This window comes from Siphateles boraxobius, unplaced genomic scaffold (assembly GCF_051911475.1).
Source record: "Siphateles boraxobius isolate OS27281-9 unplaced genomic scaffold, OSU_SipBor_1 16, whole genome shotgun sequence".
Taxonomy (NCBI): domain Eukaryota; kingdom Metazoa; phylum Chordata; class Actinopteri; order Cypriniformes; family Leuciscidae; genus Siphateles; species Siphateles boraxobius.
This window is the reverse complement of record NW_027508766.1, coordinates 16,441,230-16,466,243: the sequence shown is the minus strand read 5'-3', so window position 1 is coordinate 16,466,243 and position 25,014 is coordinate 16,441,230. Positions and strand designations below refer to the sequence as shown.

General features: G+C 41.6%; 1 protein-coding gene across 3 annotated transcripts in view; it reads right to left on the bottom strand.

Moving 5' to 3' along the window:
• Window positions 1–25,014, bottom strand: part of col27a1b (collagen, type XXVII, alpha 1b) — a 150,518-nt gene that overhangs the window by 80,630 nt on the left and 44,874 nt on the right. For all 3 annotated transcript variants that reach the window (XR_013204175.1, XM_077231775.1, XM_077231774.1), the window contains 2 exons: window positions 22,956–23,009; window positions 22,036–22,089 (listed from right to left, as the gene is read on the bottom strand). Coding sequence is in view for 2 of the 3 variants with exons in the window: in XM_077231775.1 (XP_077087890.1) it covers window positions 22,036–22,089; window positions 22,956–23,009 (108 nt within the window). In the remaining variant the exon portion in view is untranslated. The remainder of the gene's footprint in view (window positions 1–22,035; window positions 22,090–22,955; window positions 23,010–25,014) is intronic.

Genomic DNA, 25,014 nt, shown 5'->3' with positions numbered 1-25,014 from the left:
GTCTGGGGACAGGCCAATTTACTCGTTCAGCACATTTAATTTGGATACAATTTATATTGTGTCATACGTAGAATTACCTGCCATGTGCGTGTTTTTACAGTTCAACATGTTTATTGTATACATAGCCTATATCATTTAACATTTTTCTTTCTACTCTTAATAAAGAGCTGTTTCTTATATGTAGAATTCAGTATTTTTTAAATAGCTCAACATGTTTTACATATGAATTTCTGCTTTGACAATTGCATATTTCACATTCACTTCAGCTACCGGGTTGGACACAGCACTGTGGCTGGTATTGTGGCAGAAATGGCAAAGGCCATTTGGGACTCCCTGGTTAAGGAATATATGCCTGTTCCCACCACAGAAGATTGTCGGGAAATTTCAGCAGAGTTCTACCATCACTGGAATTTTCCAAACTGTAGGATTTATTGATGGGAAGCATGTAGTGATCTAGGCTCCCAACAACTCCGGGTCACTATTCTACAACTACAAAGGGACATACTCTATTGTCCTTTTGGCAGTTGTAGATGCCAAATACTGCTTCTATATCATATATGTTGGCAGTTATGGAAAGACCAGTGATGGTGGGACTGGCAAATAGTCCTTTCGGTAATGCTCTTCGCCGTGTCACCCTTGGCTTACCTGAGGACACGCCGCTGCCAGGAGAAGATTACCTGGGCCCCAGCCTTATGTCTTTGTGGCAGATGAAGCCTTCCCTCTCCGTAGAGACCTCATGAGACCCTTACCAGGTACCACCCTTCCCAGTAGACAAAGGGTGTTTAACTACAGGCTTTTGCGGGCAAGACTGACTGTGGAAAATGTGTTTGGTATACTCGCAGCACAGTGGCGAATGTACCGGCATGTTATTGGCGTCAGTCCTTCCAATGCAGAAACCTGTGTAAAGGCCACCTATGTTATACACAACTTCCTGTGGAAGACAACGAGGATGGTTTCCCATGTTGTCATTTTTTCATGTGTCATTTCTTAAAACAATGACATGATGACTGCATGTCAATGTATCTCTATGCAAACACATCTCCTTCAAATGTATAAAATACAGATATTAAAGCTTGACCTTTAGTCAATGCAGTTTTGTAAACACTCTCTAATAGACTATAAACTGCAATATGTACTAAATTGTTAAGACCGTGGATGCTCAGTACTGACTGGCTGCTCGCTGTGACTTTGCCTTCTGGTTTGATTTGGGTCTCTGCTCAGTTGCCATCATGGGCTCCCTAACCCTTCCCGGCATGTTCCCACTGCTGGGTCTAGCCTCCATGAAAGGGTTGAGAAACCCTATGATGGCACTGTACTTTCACGGTTTATGACACTCTGCTGCTGACCCACTTCTCTTTTGGTCTTTTGTTTTATTAACCTCCCTCCTATACGCGTCACAGAGGTTCTTCCAATTCTTTCGACACTCCTCCACTAAAAATACAAAACACAAACATACACATCACACACACATTGTGACGGCAAAAACCACAGAAGCAATAATGCAAGTGAAGGAATATTTAATGTACAGTTTCACGGTCAGATGACAAACAACAAGACTGGTAGCGCAGGGACAAGATGGTCAGGGTCCACGTGATGAGTCTTGAAGTGAAGTGAAGTGAGAGTCCAGGTGAGGTGAGGTGATCCACGGCAGTGATAATCCCAGGGAAAACACGAACAAGACACGAGCTGACACGCCGACAGGAAAGGACAACCACACACGAAGGACTTCCAAACAACGATCTGACAATGAGAGTACAAAACAGTAGCTACGTTTACATGGACACAATCGGAATGAAATCAATACGATTGATGAATCCGAACACGGTGTTTACATGAACTATAAATAAAGTAATCGGGTTGATGTGCGCGTTTATATGTCAAATCGGAATTGATTTTTTGGCATGCGCACACTGCACGAATATGCCGCTGTTCGCGCATAACTATTCTCCTTTATTGGTTCTTTATTTTTTTTAAACAGCAAGTTTCGGTTTTCAATCCGATCAAGTGTTTACATGTTCTCTCGATCGGATTACAAAAGAAGTAAACCACCCCTTTCAATCGGATCGAAATTTCAATCGGATCGAGCTCAATCGGATCGATTAAGGTGTTTACATGAAGTTTTTTTAGTCCGATTGAGCCGTCAATCCGATTATAAGTGTCCATGTAAACGCAGCTAGTGAGTATAAATAGGGAATGGAATGAGCTGCAGCTGGTGAGTGGATAACGATCAGCTGAGCGCTGATCAGCTGGATCGCTGATCAGCAGAACGGAGTGGTAACGCCCCCTCACACACACACACACACAGATTACAACAGAAACACGAGACAAGAAGGAATCAATGAATTTATGAACCGTGACACACATAGTGTTAATTTTGTCACCTATTTTTAATTTAGTCTTGTGCCAAATGTCCTTGTTTTTTTTTAGTCATATTTAGTCAATCAAATATCTTTTTTTGTTAGTCAAGTTTTAGTCGACTAAAAGTCTTGTCATTTTAGTCCAGTTTTAGTCAAAAGAAAACTCAATATATCTTAGTCAAATTTTAGTCAAAACATTTTAGTCTTTTTTTTAAATTAATTATTTTTGAGATTATTTCTGATAAACTTTTTCAGTCAAATAGTGTTTCACACTTCTCAAATATTGGTTAAATGTCATAATTTCCTGACAAAATACACTTGTTGAATGATTTTTGTTGAATGCAACTGTGTTAAACGTGTCTGGTTTTCTGAAGTTGTTCTGAAAAGTATTTTAATCCTGAACTAACACGATTCAAAAGCTGGGGCCCAACAGACTCCGACTGACAAGTTACAAAGGTTTTTAAAACTGTTTTTGGATGCTTTGTGTCTCATTTTTCTGTTCAGAGCAGAAATAAAAAAAAATTATACCCAGAAAAACTGAAAAGAATATACTAAAATACAACCTATTTACATTCTAGGTTGGTCTTGAGAAATAACAAACAAATGAGATTTAACAAGGCTTAACAATTAATTATTCTGCTAGGTAACTGGTTGATTTACAGCGTAGATGTTTTCCCCGATAATATTTGTCGGCAGTGCTTCCCGTCAGTTATAATGACACATGATTTTGACCACTTATTAAGTTTTGTTTTGTAGAGAGCCTTTCTTTAAAGTGAATTTCATTTTGTATAAATTGTATCTTCATTTCAATCAATGTTTCATCAACAAATTGCCTGGATTAATAAACAAGAAGCAAATATAGTACACAATATAATCAGGACACGGAGGCGCGGGCGCGTGAACTGGAGCGCGTCTCATAAATGAACTGAAACTCAGCGTATAAGATACTTGCCTCATAGACCTGAGAAGTATATTTATAGAAAGCTTGAAATGTCTAATTTTTAAAAAAACAATTAAAAACTAAAAGAAATTGGCTACTCTCTGCTTATGTAGGCTAATTCGTATGAAGTGTGTATTTATCTCAATAGGCACGTTCCCTACTGCGAAGATGGCAAGTCAGCATCGTAAACTTTATCTTTGCAGTCGACACTGACAGAAAACAGTATTTTATTAATAAACAAATTAAATGTTTGATGCATAATCATTACTTTTGCAGTTTTTTGTGGCAAGCTTAATGCGTGCGTTGAGATGCGGAATAGGCAATGCATAACGAAAACGCTCAATATGGTTTATCATTCTCTCCGATATATATATTTAAGTAATTAAATCAATACAAGTATGTGATTAGACTAATGGTTAAAATAACTACTACTAGTTGACTAGAAAAAAACCATTAGTCGTGCACGGGCAGCCCTACTTATTTTACATATTTTCTAACCGGCGCATCACTGCGGGTGTTCTGAGCGAGCGGCGCGTAATCTTCAGAAATGCGCTCTCCGCTCTAGAGGAAATATCACCACTCCGCTCACATGCTCTGGTGTACGACAATGTGTGTCTTCTTCTGTTGTCTGAGAGTTGATTGACAGCTTTTAGAGGGGATTTTTTTTATAGACAACAATTGCACAACCTGTTTGGTATTCTGTAATAAAATCAACCAATTGAATATTCGAAAATTGTGACTCATCCCTAGTAACTGCTGAATATTCTATCTCATGATGAAAAAGTAGAGACGATTATAGACGAAAATAAAGAGAGATTTTATCTTAGTTCCCTTTTAAGGGAACTCGAGCTGCGTTTGAGACGCGGTGGGAACGCTCTGCGTGATTACGTCGTGAAGCACGTGTAAAATCAGTCCAATGGAAGCCCGCTACGCATAGGTGACGTCATAGACCAGGAAACTATAAAGAAACCCTGAAATCAGACCGCGACAGCTTCTGTACCTTCAGCAAGCACCCTCTGTGATATCTGTCCTTGTCTATTTATTGTTGTCTGTCAAGCCCAATAAATATACATATATCTATCATTATTATGGCGAGCAAGCAAGATTATAGACGGTGTGTTGTTCCCGGCCCTCGTTATATTACGGGTGGGGATACACATCAGCTTTGTGTTGCTTGTTTGGAAGTGGAGCATGCCCAGTCAGTCCTCGAGGGGGCTGATTGTGAGCATTGTATGAGTCTATCTATAAAGACGCTCCGCTCTCGCCGATCGTTCTTCGAGGAGGACGGTTCGGTTGGCGCTCCCCGGGGTGCAGGTCCCGCTGTTGCTAAGCCACAGCGTCGACTTTCATCTTGGGCTTTCATCGACTTTCATCTTTTCATCTTTTTCATATCTACCATCTAGATCACAACCTAATTACGACTGGTTTTGTTGTCCAGGGTAACATATTTAAATAAAATGATACAACTATTAAATTGTTAAATATTACCATTTATATTACTACTGTTTAGCAGAATACTGTAAGTTATTACAATACACACTGTACTGTTATTGGTATTGCATGCCATATTGCATGCAGTTTAGTCAAAACTTACTTGATATTCCCACAATCCCAGACACATTTTTTTAGCATGTATGCTAATGAGGGGGGCGTGTTTTACCTAAGACATAGCAATCGATCTCAGAGTGGCAGTGCTGAAGCATTGAGGCCACAGTGAAACCTTGTGGTGTGACCAAACAATACGCAAGAGGTTTGTGGACGTGACTTTACAGGTCACAGAGGAAATAAATGACTTGGAGATGGTCAATATGGCAAAAATCTTATAACACGGTTTATGTCCTTTAATATGCCCTAACTGTATGTATAGCTATATAGGTTTACCATACAAGTCAAGTCACCTTTATTTTTATAGCGCTTTTACAATACACATTGTTTCAAAGCAGCTTTACAGAGATAACAGGAAAGTAAAGTTGTAATAGTATTGTTAAATTCAAAATTAAATGTTAAATGTCCCCAACTAAGCAAGCCAAAAGCCAATGGCGAATGAAGGCGAAAAAAAATGGCGACAGTGGCAAGGAACCAAAACTCCATCAGGTGACAGAATGGAGAAAAAAACCTTGGGAGAACCCAGGCTCAGTCGGGGGGCCAGTCCTCCTTTGGCCAACAAACGAACAGTGTATGATTCGCCCTAGGTTGTCTAAACCTTCTTCCATCGAGGAGAAGGTTTAGACAACCTAGGGCGAGTAAAAATGTGTACCAGATGTCATTTGTGCCAACTGCTATTCGAATTTTAAATGCTGAGAAGATATGAATATGAGTAGGGGTGGATATGTAAGCTATGTATAGCTGCATGGGAATGTTACTGTTTTTATTTTATGTATATTTTTTGTGTTTATGATGTCCTTGTGTGTGGTGTATAGTGAAGCCAAAGACAAATTTCCACTTGTGGACAATAAAGGAACAAAAAAAAAAAAAAAAAAAAAAATTATGATTTAGGCGGCATAATAGGTCAGAAGTCAGATTGGATCAGAACTTCCACAATATTTATCCAGTTCATCTGGTTAGGGGTCGGAGTCATCACGCCGGTATGGAGATGAGTTTGTTGAGGTGTCCATGAGGCCTTCACAGTGTTGATGAGGCTGGCACTTCAGGGATGCGTTGTCGTCGTGTCCATGTGATGGTCCTTCCTCAGATCTAGATACGTAGGCCTACTCTTTATTCCGGACATGGCCGTAAAACATCAGCAGATCGGGATTTCTAAAATGCCTGGGCACACATGAACAGAATCCGCAGATAACAGACACTTTGACACGGAAGCGCGTCAAATTATCCACTATTAACCAAATTTTATGACATGCATTGTAGATCCGTACAGAGAAGCTAACTGCATTTTTAATGTAGCCTACCTTCCAAAAACATTGTTGACAGCAACAAACTTTTCCATAAAGAGGTAAATAATGTAAATAAAGAGAAAATAAATAAATGAATTTAAATATTATATTTAAATAATTAAAAGAACAACATTATATTATTACAACATTACAATTATAATATTTTTAATTAATTTATTTATTTTCTCTTCCTTGCCTTTCATGGTTGTAAATATGAATTGAGCCTATTTTGTATCTAAATTGGTTTATTTCTCAAAAAAAAAAGCTTTCTTCCACCACCTTGCAAACAACAAAATTAATAAATAAATGCCCCAATTAAAAATGGTGTAAAAAAGTGTATGTATGTGATACTTTTATTATAATTTGATTATATAACATAACATGATATACTAGCACACGGGAAGAGTGTTGAAAAATCCTTTTTCTTTCTTTTTTACTTAAAAAGAAAAAAGTTCCAAACTCCATAGAACCGCTGCGCCTCTAAGCAACACGTGGTGTTTTCTTACTGAACGAATCAGTAGCCTATTTGAACAAATCGTCTGAATTATTGATTGAACTCACTCGTTAAGATGGTGGCTTGGCACCAGCTACTGGCTGTTTTAGTTTCATACTTAAAAGTATAATTTCATCGATTCTATCATTTCATATTTCAATATTCAAAATATTATATTAAAAAATGAATCTCATAACATTATTTACGCAAATGTAATTGCAGTGTAAATGCATCCATGGCTCCTCTGGATTCAGCCACTTTTCCACCGTCTGGCCAAACCGCTCTCTTTGCTTAACCATTCTATTCGGTGGTGATCCGGCCCAGTAAGTACGGATATGGTTTAATTTTCCACTGTGGTGCTGATAACGAAGCTCTTTGGAATGTAATACAAATGTGTCAGTCGTTGCCCTGGTAACACAAGAGTTTACAGATGCTATGAGAAAAAAAATAACTGTGTTATGGAGGATGATCAGATATTTCTTTTAATATTGTGTTTACGTCACTCAAATAGCCAAGATCAAGTTAAAAATACAACTGGAACAACTCAGGCTAGGGAAACAGGACACGGGAATCGAACAACCAACATAAAACAGGGTGGACCAGACAGTTCAGGCAACCATGATGGCACGGCCTCCATGGTCCCATCAAGGGACCTACTGCCCCCCAAACATTTTTCTTGAGGGCAGCTATGGGGTTATGGGCTGGAACAGACACCGGCTCAGGAACAGACACCGGCTCGGGAACAGACACCAGCTCGGGAATAGAGACACCGGCTTGGGAACAGACACCGGCTCAGGAACAGACACCGGCTCGGGAACAGACACCGGCTCGGGAACAGACACCGGCTCAGGAACAGACACCGGCTCGGGAACAGACACCGGCTCGGGAACAGACACCGGCTCGGGAACAGACACCGGCTCGGGAACAGACACCGGCTCGGGAACAGACACCGGCTCAGGAACAAACATTGGCTCAGGAACAAACATTGGCTCAGGAACAGAAACCGGCTCAGGAACAGACACCGGCTCAGGAAAAGACACAAAGACACCAGCTCAGGAAAAGACACGGGCTAAGGAACAGACATTGGCTCAGGAACAGACACCAGCTCAGATGTGTGTGCTGCCCACACAAACCATATGTCTGTGGCCATAATAACCAGTGTTGCAGTTAATGATGGCTCAGGCGGCGCGGCGACGGCCATCTTGGGAAAAGACTCTGGCGTGGTGGCCGCCAACTCGACCGAAGACACAGGCACCGCAGACATAGCGTGAACAGTCTCTGGCTGGGCAGGCATGACATGAACAGTATCTGGCTGGGCAAACATGACGTGAACAGTATCTGGCTCGGCGAACGTGACGTGAACAGTCTCTGGCTCAGTAGACGTGATGTGAACAGTCTCTGGCTCGGCAGACGTGGCGTGAAGATCAGGCTGGTCAGGCATGACGTGATGAAGCTCAGGCTCGGCAGAAATTACATGAAGAATCTCAGGCTTGGTAGACTTGGCGTGAAGAAACTCGGATTTGGCAGACTTGACGTGAAGAAACACGGGGTTTGCGGGGCTCTTCTTCTACCAAACCCACAGTAAAAGTTGAGCCGCTCAGTTGCAGGGCCAAGTCAATATACAATTTTAAAGTCCAATGAGGATTGTGTAGAGGCATGGTTGAACCGAGCGGCTCAGATAGCCCCCCTCTAAAAAAAATCATGAGGCATACAGAGTCCATCAAAGTCAAATTTGCCAGTTCGATAAAGTCTCTCACATACTCCTCAATAGGATGTTTTCCTTGACGGAGACGCATGATCCTCGCTGCCGGATTCATTTTGGTGAGTTCTTCTGCAACGATGTGGTTGAATCATATGAGGAAGCAGGATCCACAAGGAGCACACTTTAACTCAAAACTGCAGGCTAGGGAAAACAGACACGGGAATCGAACAACCAACATACAATAACAAGAACTCACAAAGACTGAACTAGACACAGGGCTTAAATACAAAGGCAAACAAGCTAAACAAGATAACAAGGGGGTGTGGCTAATCAGAAATCTGGGGAGACTAATAAACAAGAAAAACTACAAAGGACTACAAAACATGGCATAGAACAGGAAATAACAAAAGTCCACACAAGACAAGGGGAACACAAGACAGGAATCATGACAATCTCACTATGTCGGCCATTGTATGGCGTGCTTGTACATGTGCCTCAGACACCGGGTTCTGCGAGGGCACGTCACCATAGCTTCAGCAGCTGACGCAGCGTAGAAGTTACCGCGAAAGGGAACTGTTATTTTAATTTGTAATAATGTTTCACAATATTACAGTTTTTACTTTATTTTGAAATATGCAACATTGCTGAAGAGACTTCTTTCAAAACCATTAAAAAAATCTTACGACCCCAAACCTTTGAATGGAAGTGTTAATATATATATATATATATATATATATATATATATATATATATATATATATATATATAATACGTATATATATTTACAGTGTTCCCAAAAGCAGTTTGGACATGTAAAAATGCATGAATTCAATTATATTAGAAAAACAATTCTATAAATATTTTGCAAACAAATAATGCCAGTGCTTTTCATGATCTTAACCAAATTTCATGGTCTTTTTAGTAGATCTACGAAGTCAGTTCCCCTAAATTTCACACAGGTTTAACATGTATCCTAATTAGTGCTATTATGATCCTACTATTTTATTAAACAATTCAAAACTTAACAAAAGCTTTTTTTTATCTATCTTTAAAATAAGTAATAGATACCACTTGGTTTGATAGTTTCTTACATAATGCAATGACATTCATACATTTCTAAATCTGGTTTCAGTATCCAAATACATTTTGAGGCTACTGTATGTGATTAAGAGCAAATGTTCCATCCACAGCTTCTGTGACAGTGCCAAGTCTGCCAACTGTTCCATCAACAGTTTTCTGTGTTTATCTGTGCCTGCTGGGGCAAATCTCTTTACAAAACGCTGCTCACAGAAACCTAATTAGTAAGGACTCTTCAAAGTAAACAAAACAAATCATAGGCTGGCACAAGCGATCAAAGACAGGTTAAATGCATACACACGAGCTTGTGATCTCCACACTGGAACTGAGTGCTCTGCTGCGGCGGACAATGAACAATGCCCTTCCTCCCCCTAAACTATGGAAATATATTACATAAAGGATAGGGAAGTCCCTAGCGTAGAACTAAAGAGTCAGAGAAGGAAGCAGGACCAGTCTCCATCGCCATGAATAAAGGAATGTGTCTTGCTATTGGTGCTTATGCTTGTGCCATGCATAAACAGAGAACAAATACATCCCAAGATGTGTGAGCTTAAGAGACAGTAATAAAAGGAAGCAATTACGATGTTGGCATGTATGATGGTATATGCATGTGGAAGACTTTTAGAAGGTAAAGTCTCCCTTCTATGTTTGCACTTTTGTGTCTAATGTGTATTTCATGTCATCATGTTTACATTTTCATCCGGTTAGAGGCATGTGAAACACCATTACACCTTTTACACTATCGCCACTATACATTTACCCTATCACCAATAGTTTTGTATGATCTGTTTATGTTTCCCTCATTCATTCAAAATTAACTACATAATGAATGCCATGTACAGTAGTACAGTGAGTGAGTAAACATGAGTGAATGTGGGCACAGCTGTATGGCACATTGTGCATGACATGCCGAATTCCAAATGGCCTGCAATCTAATAATCAGAGATCAAGACACATGCAAATTTGATTTGTAAAAATCCGATTTCATGCAGACAACAAAAGCCCATTACAAAAGACATTACAAAGCCCAAAAGATGGTAAAATGGAGCAGTAGACAGACTTAATACAATATCTCAGCAGCACTTAGAAGATTTAAAATTTGCCCACTGGGAAACAGATTCATAAATGTAAAACTAACTTCTTGTGATTGCCGTTGATATCGAGCGCAACTAAATTAGCCAAGATAGCTTAGCACTTACTCAATTTAGACTTGATATTTTTCATCTCTAGAAACATCTGACAGTTCTAATTTTGGTCCAAAACAAACATAGTCCAAGATAGTCTGTAGTATCTGTCTCCTTTTGACTGTTTTGTCCTATTTTTCTTATGTAAACCTTAGCTACAGAAAAAAATATCTTGACACGAGAGTGTCTTTTTTTTAAACTATAGCAGACACAGATTCTCTTCCAGGTAACTATGAATGGATGCCTCCAATTTCGAAAAATGCAGCTTGTTCTAGTTCCATTTCACAGTCGATGCCAAAGGACAGTCTTGCTCCCAAATGGTCATTCACCTCTAGCTGAGTAAAAGCAAAAGTATTTTTTTTTTCCCTGCAGAAGCTGTCCCTTTTTTTCTCTCATTCAGTAAATCTGTGACAGGGATTAGCAAAGAATAAAGCTTAATATAATTATGCTATTATAACCAAGGACATCTATGGGACTGATATTCGGTAACATATGTGGTTGAAAGTCTTGAGTTTGTTGATGTTGAACGAACATATTCCTATTGCCAAGACAGGTGGCAGGGAATGGTGTGTTCAAAAGCCCAGTTAAAAAAGGAAAGAAAAATAACTCAATTTTTAGCTGAGAGAATGTGATGTTCACTGTTTTATAGCAGTCTGTACTCAGACCCTGTCTGAGAATTATTTTCAGCCAATTCCTAAGGCTAAATATTCCTAAGGCTAATTTCCTTTCAATTCTGCAAGGTTTTTAGCTTAAACCATGCCACATAATGACAGCACATAGTGAAGGAGTAGCAGGTCTTCTTGTCTCCAGTACTGTACTGGTTTAATTATGGTTTACCCATTTTAGAACAAGCGCCAGGTATTTTTAGTCCCAGGCTTCTTATTGGCCTTAATGCCAATATTTTTACAAGTTCATAAACGCAAGTGGTGTTTGACCGTACAAAGTTTATTTTGCAAAACAAAATGCTAGGATTTTGTGGATGGTTGCTAGGGTGTTGCCATGCAGCTGCTAAGGTGTTTAATGCTTAAAAGAGACTCCTCAAACCAGCTTCAAAACCAAACTAAACTTGTCTTCAGTTGATATAGATGAAATCCCAGCCTGACCTGCTTCAAAGCCAGCAAACCAGACCAAAGAATATGAGATTTTTTGCCCGTTGTATAGTCCAGCAAGCAAAATCGGTGAGTCTGATCACAAAGAAAAGTATTTGCTCATCTCTACTCAAAAAGCCACACAATTAGAGGTCATTCACTTTTGTAGCAAAAACGTTTAATGGTGACACTTTGCAATGAGGCTCCATTTGTTAACATTAACTATATTAGTTAACATGAACTAACAATTATTAATAGTTCTATAGCATGTATTAATCTTAGTTAATGTTAATTTCAACATTTAATAATACCTTACTAAAATCAAAAGTTGTGTTTGTTAATAATTTTGAATGGACCTGAGCTAACATGAGTAACAATGAACTAACATTAACAAAGATCAGTTAATCTGGGGCCGGTTTCACAAAGATAGACTTTGACTACGGCTTAGATATGGTAGATAGTCAGACCTCAGATAGACATCTAAATCAGACTGTTGCACAAAGCACTTAAGACTCTGATTATCTTAGGACTACACTGCAATGCATCCTGGGTAAAATAAGACACTTTTCAAAACAAAAAACATGGCGGATGGAGTAAGCGCATTCAACCGCTCACTGCAGTTTACCCCAGCAGAAAATATGTGTTTGTTGGAGGAGTACAAGAGTTTCATTTTACTTGGGAAATTTAGCGGAGAATTGAGTAACAAGAAGAAATGTTTAATTTGGATAAAGATTGCTACGACAGTTAACAGCGTTATTCTGACTGTTGAGCAGCGCATTAAAGATGTACAGAAAAGAAAAGTCCTCAATATTATTATATATTTCCAGTTGGTTACTGCGGTGCCTAAAAACCCTTTCCTTTCTCATAGCTCTCTCCATAACGTCGTCAGCAAACCACAAATTATGAGCCATTTTCCCTTTTCTTTTGGCTGTTTGTAATGTAACTGATTGTTATTGCTGGTTGCCAAGGTAACATAGAGTCTTAGATCTAAGTTAGCCTGGGGGTAAGGTGTCTAATTTCTTTGGTCTAAATTAAGTCAGTCTTTATTTTTGTAAAACAGTCTAACTTGTATTAGACGAGTCTATGAGCACATTTTAGACTTGTCTAACACTATAGACCGGTCTAAAATAGCTTTCTGAAACCGGCCCATGGGAACAAATATATTGTTCATTGTTAGTTAATGTTAGCTGCTGCATTAACGTCTCAGGTTACAACTGTAACCTATGTTCCCTGAGAACAGGGAACGAGACAATACGTCAACGACGTTATGGGGAACGCCTCAGGCGTGACAGGTGTCTGAAATGACTATCAAATCACGTCAATCATATTGACCGGCGACAGCCCGTGAATCATTAGCGTGAATGATTAACGTGCGACCTGGAAGTATATAAGGGCGCCTTGCAAACATGAAAAATCACCTTATCGTCTGAAGGGACTGTACGGTAGGCAAGCCCCGAGGCATGGCAGGGAGACGTATTGTCTCGTTCCCTGTTCTCAGGGAACATAGGTTACAGTCGTAATCTGAGACGTTCCCTTTCGAAGGGAACTCAACAATACGTCAACGACGTTATGGGGAACGATATACCAACGCCGCCATGCTAAGGGGAGTGCATGCCAAGTGGCAGTGACAACGGTCAGAACCAGCAACTTCAAATGAAACGCTAGAACCACTCACCCTCAGGTCACACTTGGCTGTCAGTGACAGCATTCCCTACGGTCATAGCACAAGCTACAGCCTCACAGAAAAAACCTTCATAAATATGGTTAAATGAAAGGCCTACCTGGGCCGGCTCCGGGCCTGGAACCACAGCTTCCAATTAGAAGGGGTCCCTTCAAGGGAATGTGGCTAGGGAACCCGAAGGAACCCCAGCCAGTCACTATTCAGGGGAACGTACTCACCCCGAAATGCCACCAGGACGGCCTGACCTGGCGTCAGTACATAGACACTTAGTCTGGCCACATCCTGTCTGTCCGAAGACAGAGCCTCTGGACAATTGCCTTAAGTAAGGCATCCAACCCGAGGGACTGCGAAGCTGGCAGTGAACCACTCGGCCCGGATCTCAGAGACGGGATATCCCGGAGAGTATGACTCAGCATATTGCTTTCCAACCCTTGCTAGCGAGGGGAGTTTCTCTACTCGATCCACGGATCTACCCAGTGTCTGTGTTTCGAAACACTGAGGAGGCCTGTGAAGGCCTAAGGGCTGATCTAACTGGGAGGCCTCACGAGAGGCCTACACCGTCTGACCAGACTCAGGAGGCCGCATGCTCATAGTGACCCCCGGTGAGGGGAGCACAAGGTCCGCCTGGTAGGCAAACCAGACTGTAGGCAGGAAAGGTTCCGGGAGGGATCCAGTAGCAGAGAATAAACACTTTAGCGAGCCAGGGCGCAAGCTCGCCTTCAGCAGCTGCCTCCTAAGGCCAGCTGAGACTGATAGCAAGAGGCCACTAACTTCATAAACCCAGCACCACGGGGAACATTGACAGGGAGGCCTGGAGAGGCCTACTACCTGATAACCACAGTATGTGGGGAGCTCACCTTCAGGGAGGCCCGGTGAGGCCTACTACCTGATAACCACAGTATGTGGGGAGCTCACCTTCAGGGAGGCCTGGTGAGGCCTACTACCTGGTAACCACAATCTGTGGGAACTCACCTTCAGGGAGACCTGGTGAGGCCTACTACCTGACCGTTCTCATTCAAGGAGGCCTGGAGGAGCCTACTACCTGATAACCACAGCATGTGGGAACTCACCTTCAGGGAGGCCTGGTGAGGCCTACTACCTGACAGCCAATTATTTGGGAGCTCACATTCAGGGAGGCCTGAGTGGCCTACTACCTGATAACCACTGGTAGCTTTGAGCCCTGAGTCCGGGTGATAGTATAAGGTGGCCTGCTAAGGCCAGCCAGCTGGGGACTCGCCTATCAGGGAGGCCTGGTTGGGCCTACTAGCTAATAGCAAGTCATATTCTGCCATAAAGTACACTGTTGGGAACCATACTACACAAGCATAATTTACTAATGGGCTTCCAGTAGCGCTATAAGGTATGTCCCACAATGTTGGGACTCACCTCCGAGGAGGCCTGTTTAAGGCCTACTACCCATCAGTGAGTCAACTGCCCGAACCACCAAGGCCAACCACGTAAAGTGAGCTGGCCTACAGTGCCCTCTAGGGGGCTGTCCAATCAAGGAGCTGAGACCTACTACCTGCTGAGGCCTACTACCTAATGGCGCAGCCTTCGTTGGCAGAAAAGCTGTTTAGACAGCGCCTACAGCATCCTGGTGCCTAATCACATTGCCCATGGCAGTGTACTCCGCAAGAAAGCTAGCACCCTTAAAACAAGGGGAGTACAACATACGCCACTCTGCCTCAACGGAGGCCCCAGTTAGTCAGGGGCCTACCATCTAAGCATGGGCGTCAGCTCAGGGCAATGCTCTGGTTTCAGGGGAGCGTACTTCGACCTAAGAAGAAGTGAAGCTTACTTCATACTCGACCCGAGCCATAGTGGTGCGAGGTAGGATAAAACAGAACTGGGAGTAAAGTGCTCAGACCTACCCTGTATCACAGGGGAATACTCACACCTCACCCTGAGGTTACCAGGGTGCGGGCCTGCCAGCGGCTCTAGGGGTGACAGAAATGTATCTGTGCCCAACCTAGGGGAGTGGGGCTTGAATGAAAGCCAAACCACCTACAACCCAGCGCTTGGGCAGTAGCTCAGCGAGGTGAGTGAAGCCTAAACTGGCGGCCTAAATCCGTAGGCCAGTTCTGCACGGCAGGGTCGGGCAGACAAACCCAGTCTTCTTCGTGAAGCGAAAGACGGCCTAACCCTGCTCAGTAAAGACATATATACCACGGAGGCCTATTTGAGGCCTACCATGTCCTTATAAACCATCCTCTGCACCACGCTGCATTACTCTAGTCACCCCAGAATGCAGAGAAGGGGGCGGGCCTTGGCCAAACGACTCCCATGGGAGGAGGCTGTTTATACAGGGATGCTAGAAACCTACATTCACAAAGTGAAGGGTCAGAGGAAGAAATACTAAATTTTTAGCAGAGCGCCTCTATTATCCCTGGCACAGCCTAGGCCAGCTACAGAGGCGGCCCTGGTGAGGGCCAGCCTGCAAGCATAGATCTATCTGAGGGCTCAGAGGAGCCACAGCCTTACTAAAGAATATAGTCTGTATTATTCCATACAAAGGGCTGCAGAATCGCTCAGCCTAATGAAAACCCAAACAGAGCTCAAGGGGCGACATACTCAGGAAGAAGTCAAACGGACCCGTGGGCCGGACATAAGATCTATCTGAAGCTCTAGCGTCAGTCAACACTCTAAGTAAAACAATTTTAAGAGAGAGACCAACCACTCTACCCTGAGTTGGCTAGCAGCCCGAAGGCTAACACAGTTACCGTTCTGGCCAACTAACGGGGAACTTCAGGGCCCTGATAATCCAATAAAGTTCTCTTACCTTATTACCTTGACATGACCCCATGACTCTATACAGGGAACAAGGTCTGTAAAGAGAAATATGTTATTTTTTAATCACAAAAGTACTCTTTGAAAAGACCAGCAGCTCACCTGCGGCGTGCAAAGTGAAGACTCGCCAGATAGTTCTTTACAAACCTGGGATCCGCCACTTTACATGCCTGAAAGGGGCGTTTCCACTAACCAAGCCTAGGTGGGCCATCAGAACATAGTTCTCATCATAGGCCCATCCCCAGGCCTGATGTAATGAACACCTGGGGGTCAGAAGAGAGAGGGCAGATTTCGTGACCCTCCGGGGAGGTTGTCCATTACCGACGCTGTGTGCGTTTGCGCTGGATAACCTCCCTCAAATCTCTTCTGTTGCGGGAGTCACGCCTCCTCTGCGACCTGCTCCTCAAGGGAGGGGGCGCACGAGAGGCGACACTGGCTCGCTGGCCCTGCCTACGGTCCTCAGACCGTGAGGGGCCAGGCTCTCCCGCCTGCCCGGGTGCGGACGCGGATCTCAGCGGTATACAGGACTTAAATGCTGCTGAGCGCGCCTTCGCCTCCCTAAACTTCCCCACCACCGCCTCTACGGAGGTGCCAAAGAGTTTGGAAGGCGAAACTGGCGAATCGAGGAGAAAGGCTTTTTCTTTCTCCCCGATGCCAGCTAGATTTAGCCACAGATGCCTCTCCGTGGCCACCATCGCCGCCATCGAACGACCGATCGCGGCAGCGGTTTGCTTGGTAGCCCGGAGAGCCAAATCTGTGGTACGGCGCAGCTCAGCCACCGCCTCAGGGGACATCCCTGCCCCCTGGTCGAGATCCCCCAGCAGGTCGGCCTGGTATGCCTGCAACACCGCCATGGTGTGCAGTGCAGCAACGTCCTGACCTGCTGCCGTGTATGCTCTACCATTCAAACGAGCCGTTGTTTTCAGCGGTTTGGATGGCAGGGTTGGAGCTTTCAGTGTAGCTTCCCGCCCAGACACGAGATAGTTTGCGAACGTCTCGTCAATGGGCGGCATCGACACGTACCCATGCTCTCCGATCCCCTCAACATCAGCGAAACTGGCCCGCTGATGTTGGTGAATACGGGCAGAGTATGGGTTCTTCCATGCCTTCTCGATCTCCATGTGAAGATCAGGAAGGTATGGAAGGCTCACCTGAGCTGGTGGTGTATGGCCGGGGAGAAACCGATCATCGAGCCTACCACGAGCGGCCTCTCCTATAGCGCGCTGCCAAGGCAACTGCAGCCTACCAGCAGCGCGCTCCATAACATCCACCAGCTCTGCATACACGGGGTAGGGTGGCTGAGGGGGTTCAGGATCTTCCTGATCATAAACCTCCTCAACCATGTCCTGCGCGTCCTGAAGAGCAGAAACTGCAGGAACAGTCGGTGAGTAATCTTCCCCATTGACCTGCAGTTCGCCCTCGTCAGCCGTCGAATCATCTGAGAGGTTTACAGCCCTCTCGAGGCGATCGACGAGCTCCATCTGGGAACCCCATGATGCAAGTCGCCGCTCGGCCTCGGCAGGAGCGGGACCTGCACCATGAGGACCAGACGCTGAGCCCCCTTCACTCGAGAAGAGGGCCAGACGAGAGCGGACCGTTTTAAGAGAAAAACGCTAGCAGTTTGCACAGAGGGCTCCGTCGAGAACCTCCCGTGCATGCTCTTCTCCCAGGCAAAAAACGCACAGCTCGTGTGTGTCAGCCGGTGTCAGGAACCTCGGACACGGGTCGGCACACTTACGAAAACAATCTGTCTTTCCTGTGCGTTTCATTGTCTTACCTTGTGCTCGTAACTTTGAGTAGCGTTTCACACAAACAGTCCCTGAAGACGATGAGGTGATTTGTCATGTTTGCAAGGCGCCCTTATATACTTCCAGGTCGCACGTTAATCATTCACGCTAATGATTCACGGGCTGTCGCCGGTCAATATGATTGACGTGATTTGATAGTGATTTCAGACACCTGTCACGCCTGAGGCGTTCCCCATAACGTCGTTGACGTATTGTTGAGTTCCCTTCGAAAGTTTAATACTTAGGGTAAGGAGTTACTCGATTAACCCTCTGAGGTCGACGCGATAGTCTCGCTTTTTTTCTCAGTGCAAAAGAAACTCAAAATACTCTGTTGATTTTGATCTTACATATTAAGTGTTGTACATCATTAGATCCTGATCAGTGTCTAGTTTTTTTGTGGATACTCACAATAAAAACAAAGTGTTGTGCTTTTCGCCAAATAAAGAAAAACAAACATGATGCGCGTTCTGCCTTCTCTCTGTCAGTTAAGTCCATTCTGAAACGCGTCCGAAAATTAACTGTAATTCCGCGAATACTTGTCATACAGGCACGAGTGTTTTTCCATAATGAAGCTTGAACTCTCTTCTTTTAAATGAGTTAATTTATATAAAAAACAAATATTCTCAGTTTATGTAATCTGTATGAAAGAGAGAGATGTCAGTCTTTTTCTTTCCAGCTCATTATACCTCATTACGCGTTAATGTGCCACGCCCACGGAGAGCGCGCCGTATTCAAACGCAAATGATCTAAGGCAAGCCATTCAAACATGTCAACGCCCACCAGCTGGATTATAAAACACATCGTGTTTAGTAAGTATCTTGTACAGCTGTGTACACAGCGTATCCTTTCGGTGTGAGCAATAATACTATCTAATAACCCTGGAAAATGTACCAGAAGTGGTAGTTTCATTTCGAGGAGCAACGGATCCAGCTGATGTAGTAAGTCATTTATTCTTAAGTGCTTTGTTCTAATCGCGATATTGAATAGTGTCTGTAAACCGCAAAAAGACTGTTTAAATATGAATTGCGTGTCTGTGTGTAGGCTAAATGATGAATGAACGGCACAGGCGCGCGCGCTTTGTTTACTACAGTTATAGAGCGCGTGTCTGTGCCGTTCATTCACTCTCGCACCTACATTAGTAAACGTTATGTTTACATGAACACATCCAAACTATATTGCTATAGCCTACTAAGATGAGTAAAAATATACTGAAATATGTTGAAATAAAATGTCTGTATAAGCAACAAACTGCAAATTAACATGTATATGCTAATATATCATAAACACGATATGTTACAGACTAAATATGAATGTTTAGACAAGATTTTGTGATTAGTTTTGGATAGATTATAAAGTTTTGACTGTAAAAAAAGACTACTGTCACATTAAATAGGTAAGCTTTTGTTCACCAATCTCTGCTCATAGTTAAATATACTATAGTATGATGTTTTGTCAAAAATAAAATAGGTATATTGAATTATCAACTAAGATGTTATTATAGTGTTTGTTCCAATATTCAAACTAATGAATCCTTACCTTTTTTAATACGCATGATAAAATGTATACTTTTTACAAAGCAATACACTTGAAATATTGTTAAAATTGTAATTGTTGTTGTAATTGTAGCCTATTTGTAATTGGTTACAATTTCTAATTGTAAAATATGTATATATAGATCATTTATTTTGTCCTTGCATTCTTTGGGACCCTGTGACACACCTGTGTGAAAGGGCTAATTAATATGCAGCTCATTATGCGGCACATTATCCGGCCTTTGTCTTCTCAGGTGTGAACACGCCTCCACACATATTGCCTTTCCAAACAAAAGGTGTCTTATAAAATTTAAATCAATGTATTGTTTTGTGTAAATGATTAGGCAGGATGATTTTCAGATCATTTTGAAGCAAAAATTCTAGGCAACAACACTAATTAGTCAAAAGTCTTGTGGACACATATTTAGTATGTCTTTTGTGGCCTTATTTCAGACACTTTAAGTTTTAGTTTTTTCAATATCCATGCATAAGCAATATTCTCTCAAAAATACAAACATGTACATACATGTTGCTCACATATTACGGTAGCCCCGTTTGTGCTATATAGAGTGAATTTACACCTTTGCCATTAACATGTTTATAAATAACTGGCAAAAGCACAAATGTCAGAGCATGTCAGAACACCTCAAGGACCCCAAAAAACTCTTAGACCTGAGAGGGTTAATACCCGATTAGGAGCAACAATCATAGTGATGCTTGCCTTAGATGCTTTGCGAACAAAAACTGGTTCAACAATGTCTGAGAACTTTGATAAGTAAGGGCAACTGAGCATAGAGCAGCTGAGTGTGGGAATATGAGTAAGTAGAAAGGAATCTGGAGCTTGTAATGACGAATGAAGTTGAGTCAGCTCTACAGAAATCATTTCAGGACACATCACAGAAAAAAATTCTAACATATACACGGCGTGCAGCGGTTCACCGTTCACAGCTTGGGTCTATGAAATAGTTGCACACACCAAATGACAAATACGGTGTATAAACGACCGTTGCCAACAGGGTCCCAGTGAACCTCAGTGAGAAATAGAAAGGGTGGAGCAGCACAATCTCCAAGCAGACGTTAGTAGCCTACGCTTGTCCTATTACAACACACTGTCCAGATGTGCCAGAGTCCACATCTGCTGATCCCTAGTTTGAAAGGACTGAAAGACTGTACATCGCTCACTACTTTGGAATTAAAAGCATAACTCAACCCCGATCGATTGTTACCTGCTCATATGACCAAATGTGTCAGTGCTACTAACTGTACATGTGTTACTTTACAGTACATTTGAGTATTACTTTTTTTCATTTGTTTTATTGTTACAAGATTTTGTCTCTGGCCAAGACCCATGGATGGAATAACTTTCTGGTTTGCTGCCAGCAGTAATTCAGCACAAGTACTGTCTGTAACTATTTTCCACCAGCTTTTAATTTTTTTCTTTGGCCATGTGATTGGAAACACATGGAGGTAGAGAAAATGCCAGGTAATTCCATTATTTTACAATGTTTGAGAGAGCAGTTTTGATCCAAATGTTCAAACAAACACATTTAAACGCCATTGATTCTGAATATATGTAAAACTGCTGATGTAATATGATGTGCATGTATGGGTCTCTTTGTGTGTGTTGTTTGACTGCAACTCAACAGAACATTCAAATTCTTAAACCCAATAGAAAATGTCACTCTGCCTTATCGGTGAAAGTTTATTAAAAGCTTAATAGCACATTTTCCCATTTGGAGTAAGTGAGTAGGGACGTCTTTGCAATTTGGCATTAGACAGATTGTAGCAGAATGGCTGAAAGTGTTAGTAAGGGGACCTGGCATAGTCAGCTTCATTTCAGCGGTGTAGACTGAGCGGTGTAGACTGTGTATATGTTCACTGGAAATATGAGCAGGCCTTCTGCCCTGGCCAAAGCGCTGTCGGTTCATTTGATTTGGTATCCATTTACCTCTTTTGCTGCACTATAATGACACCTATTTGGTCCTGTTCAGTAAAGCACATTTTAAAATAAAATACACATACTACATGGAGGTAAACCACAGTATTTTACAAGGAATGTTCCACAGACATCCCTTGGAATGGGAATACAATGAGGTCATGCGCTGGCTATCCCATTCACAGCAGTGTTTGAGGACATCAAGGTCAGCTGGACATGTCTGAAACAAATTGGGTTTCTCTCCAGAAAAGCAGGGGGGATTTTTCTACAACAACCTTTTCCAGTGGGATTTCACACAACTGATTTTAGTTCACAGTTCAAGAACCTGTTTCGCATTTACTGAATTGGACTGATGTACTTCCATCCAGAATATGCCGTGATATGATTTCATGTGAGGGATTACTTTAAGCATTGGCTGATAAAGCAATAATGTTTCCTGGAAAACATAATGATTTGCTGTTGCAAATTAAGTGTGCTGAACAATTCCAAACATTTGGGTTGGGAACTACTCTTGGATCCGTTCTGTGACGTGACCTTGGTGGAGTCTCCCTATAGTAAATTAATCAAAGAATACTCTTACCTTCCGACCAGCTTGACCAGGTAGTCCGGGTAGCCCTGATATCCCAGGGTCCCCCTATAAAGGAGGACGCTGAAAATTACTTCTTGTATTGTAAATTTGGCAATGTTAACATATACAGAGACACCACACAATTCATGATGCTTGTTTGCTCACTGATTCTTGAGTACTGGGACAGAACAGGCTACAAAACTTACAATTTATAAAAAAACTAAAACATATGTTAGGGTTTAATCTCATTCTTATTCCATTTTCTCACACTAACTCTGTGTTTTTCCTTGTCTTGAGAAGGTGAAATATAGAAAGAGAACCTTCACGATGAAGGCTGACTTTCATATTGGCTGATTTCATACATTTATTTTATAAATATTCAAAGTTGACAAAATTTAAAAATACAGTTGTGAAAACTTATAAAAGAGGAGTATTGTTCTTATTAACATTTTCCATCCATCAGGACATAAACATAGATATACTGCACACTACTTTTCAAAAGTTTAGGGTCAGTTAGATTTTCTTCGGAAAGGAAATAATACTTTCATTCAGTAAAGGATGCATTAAATTGATCAAATGTGATGGTAAATAACATATAGAATGTTACAAAAGGTACAAATAAATGCTGTTCTAATGAACTTTCTATTTATCAGAGAATAAAGGATAAAAACATTTCAGAAAAAAAGAACAGAAGGTAAGGTTCTGTCCCATTTCTCAAGAAATCAGTGTGCTGAATAATGCATAAACGTACTATTATCTATACTGAAAAATGTTTGCAAACAACACAATATATTTTTGCAACCACTTAAACACGTACATAAGCTAAAGAACATTATAATGAACATTATTAACAATACTTGTAATAAATAAAATGTTTAAGTAATAAATAAAATGTTTAGATAATGAATAATGGGGGATATGGTAACACATACCTTTATTCCATTTTGTGCTCTGCCAGGTGAGATTCCAGGGTCTCCCTTTTTTCCCTGTAATGGACAAGAGGACAAACAACTAATACAACTAACAACTACAACTAACAGAGAATATGTATGAGGGATCCAAACTACTACTTGTGGAAACATGTAAAATATTACAAAGAGGTGTAGATTAACCAAAGCTTTCATAAATGTTAAACAGAGAGTTTTTTTAAATTAAAAGACTTTGCAAACTGCCTACATTGACACACCACTCACCTTTGTTCTTCCAATTGTAAATAAAGTATACATCACACAGGAAATGAGGAGGTTACTGGGGAGTTACTGTGACCCCTGTTTGGAACCCATTCCAAACAGAAGACTGTAACAGGATTCCATTTTTTCCATATAGTCTACATGGATAAGAGTAATGAAGGCTCGCAAAGGAAAGGAGTGTTGTTTACACAAGAGAGTGACCCATGAACACTTGAAGAATAAGTTTACAGTAAGTCTCTGCAATGACACTGGGGTTCACACACCACATTCTTCTGCCTTTTCAGGCAATGGGATGAAGCCATGCTTTATGGCTGTGTTTTAAACACATATATAAATGTTAATATATATTGTTCTCTCGTAGGATATTTTTGCAATGAATAAAGTTTTTTTTTCAATGCTTCTGTAATTTTTTTTGCAACTGTTTTACATAACTATGCAAATCAAGTAACAGTGTAAACATGCCCATGAAATCTGTACCAGTAACAGTAATTCTCCCATCTACATTTAGCTGTTGTAAATTCAAAAAGAAACAATAAAAGCATGAGTAGCTGAATTCTGATGAACAGTCATCACACTCTTATACATCATTTGATGAACTACTGCTCAATGAAGGGAATTTGCATGGCATAATCTTGCGAGTCAGTTTCGAATTTGGTTGTGGAAGACTCAGGAGACCAATACTTTGCAGAGACTGTACAACATCATTCCAACACTGCGATTCAGACACCTCGGCTCTCAAGCCAAAAGCGTGCTTGTCTACACCATGTGTCTGGATATATGCCAGTTATCACACTCTTATACAACATTTGATGAATTACTGCTCAATGAATGACAAATTTACTGCTATTTCAGAGAGAAATGCCTGCTTGGAATCCAACAACAAATATACTGCAACTAAGTGTTAATTATGTGGGTCTCATTCTGTCATTTTTGTCTCATCTTTGTCCTATTTGGCAGTAATAACAAAAGAGGGAAATTTTAACTTCGGCTTGCCTTCATATGGCTAAAAAAGATCTTTGTTTTCCTGGTCTATCGTAAGCCTGCCACAAGCAGCCAGATGTGGAAAAATGAACAACTGTGAATAACATGAATTGAAATAAACAGGTCCAATAATGTCGTCAAACTCATACATCATCCTATATTTCTTGCCAGTGTTCATCAGAATTCAGCTACTCATGATTTTATTGTTTCTCTTTTAATTTACAACTGCTAAATGTAGATGGAATGGTTACTGGTTTTCTCTTGGGTCCCAAAGTAGCCATATTTTTATTGTAGTACTGTGGTAGTATGTTTTTTTTGTTTTTGTTTCGGTCTTTCTACTACCTTGTGATATCACTGTTGTAAAAAAAAAACCAATATAACTTATTAAAGTGCTACTTAAAGCACATATGGCTCATAAATTGAAGCCATTGAGTAGATCAAAGCTCATAGAGGTTGGACAAGGAAACTGAAGCTTCAACGCCTATATTTGCACAGCCTGATTTTTACAGTCCATCAGTAAGAGCAGAGTGTGAAGGTTGAATTAGCAGAGCAATAGCACAGCTGCACATAATATATTGCAATCCACTACATAATGGGACATATATCAGAGTTCAAAATAGGACAAATTGTTGCTACATGTCTTGCTGGCTTACTGTGACCAGGACAGCAAGCCTTTTAGGCAGGGATGTCCAAACTCAGTCCTGGAGGGCCACTGTCCTGCAGAGTTTAGCTCTAGCCAGACTCAACACAACTGCCTGGAAGTTTCTAGCCTATAAGACCTTGATTAGCTGGTGGTCCAGGTGTGTTTAATTGGGGTTGA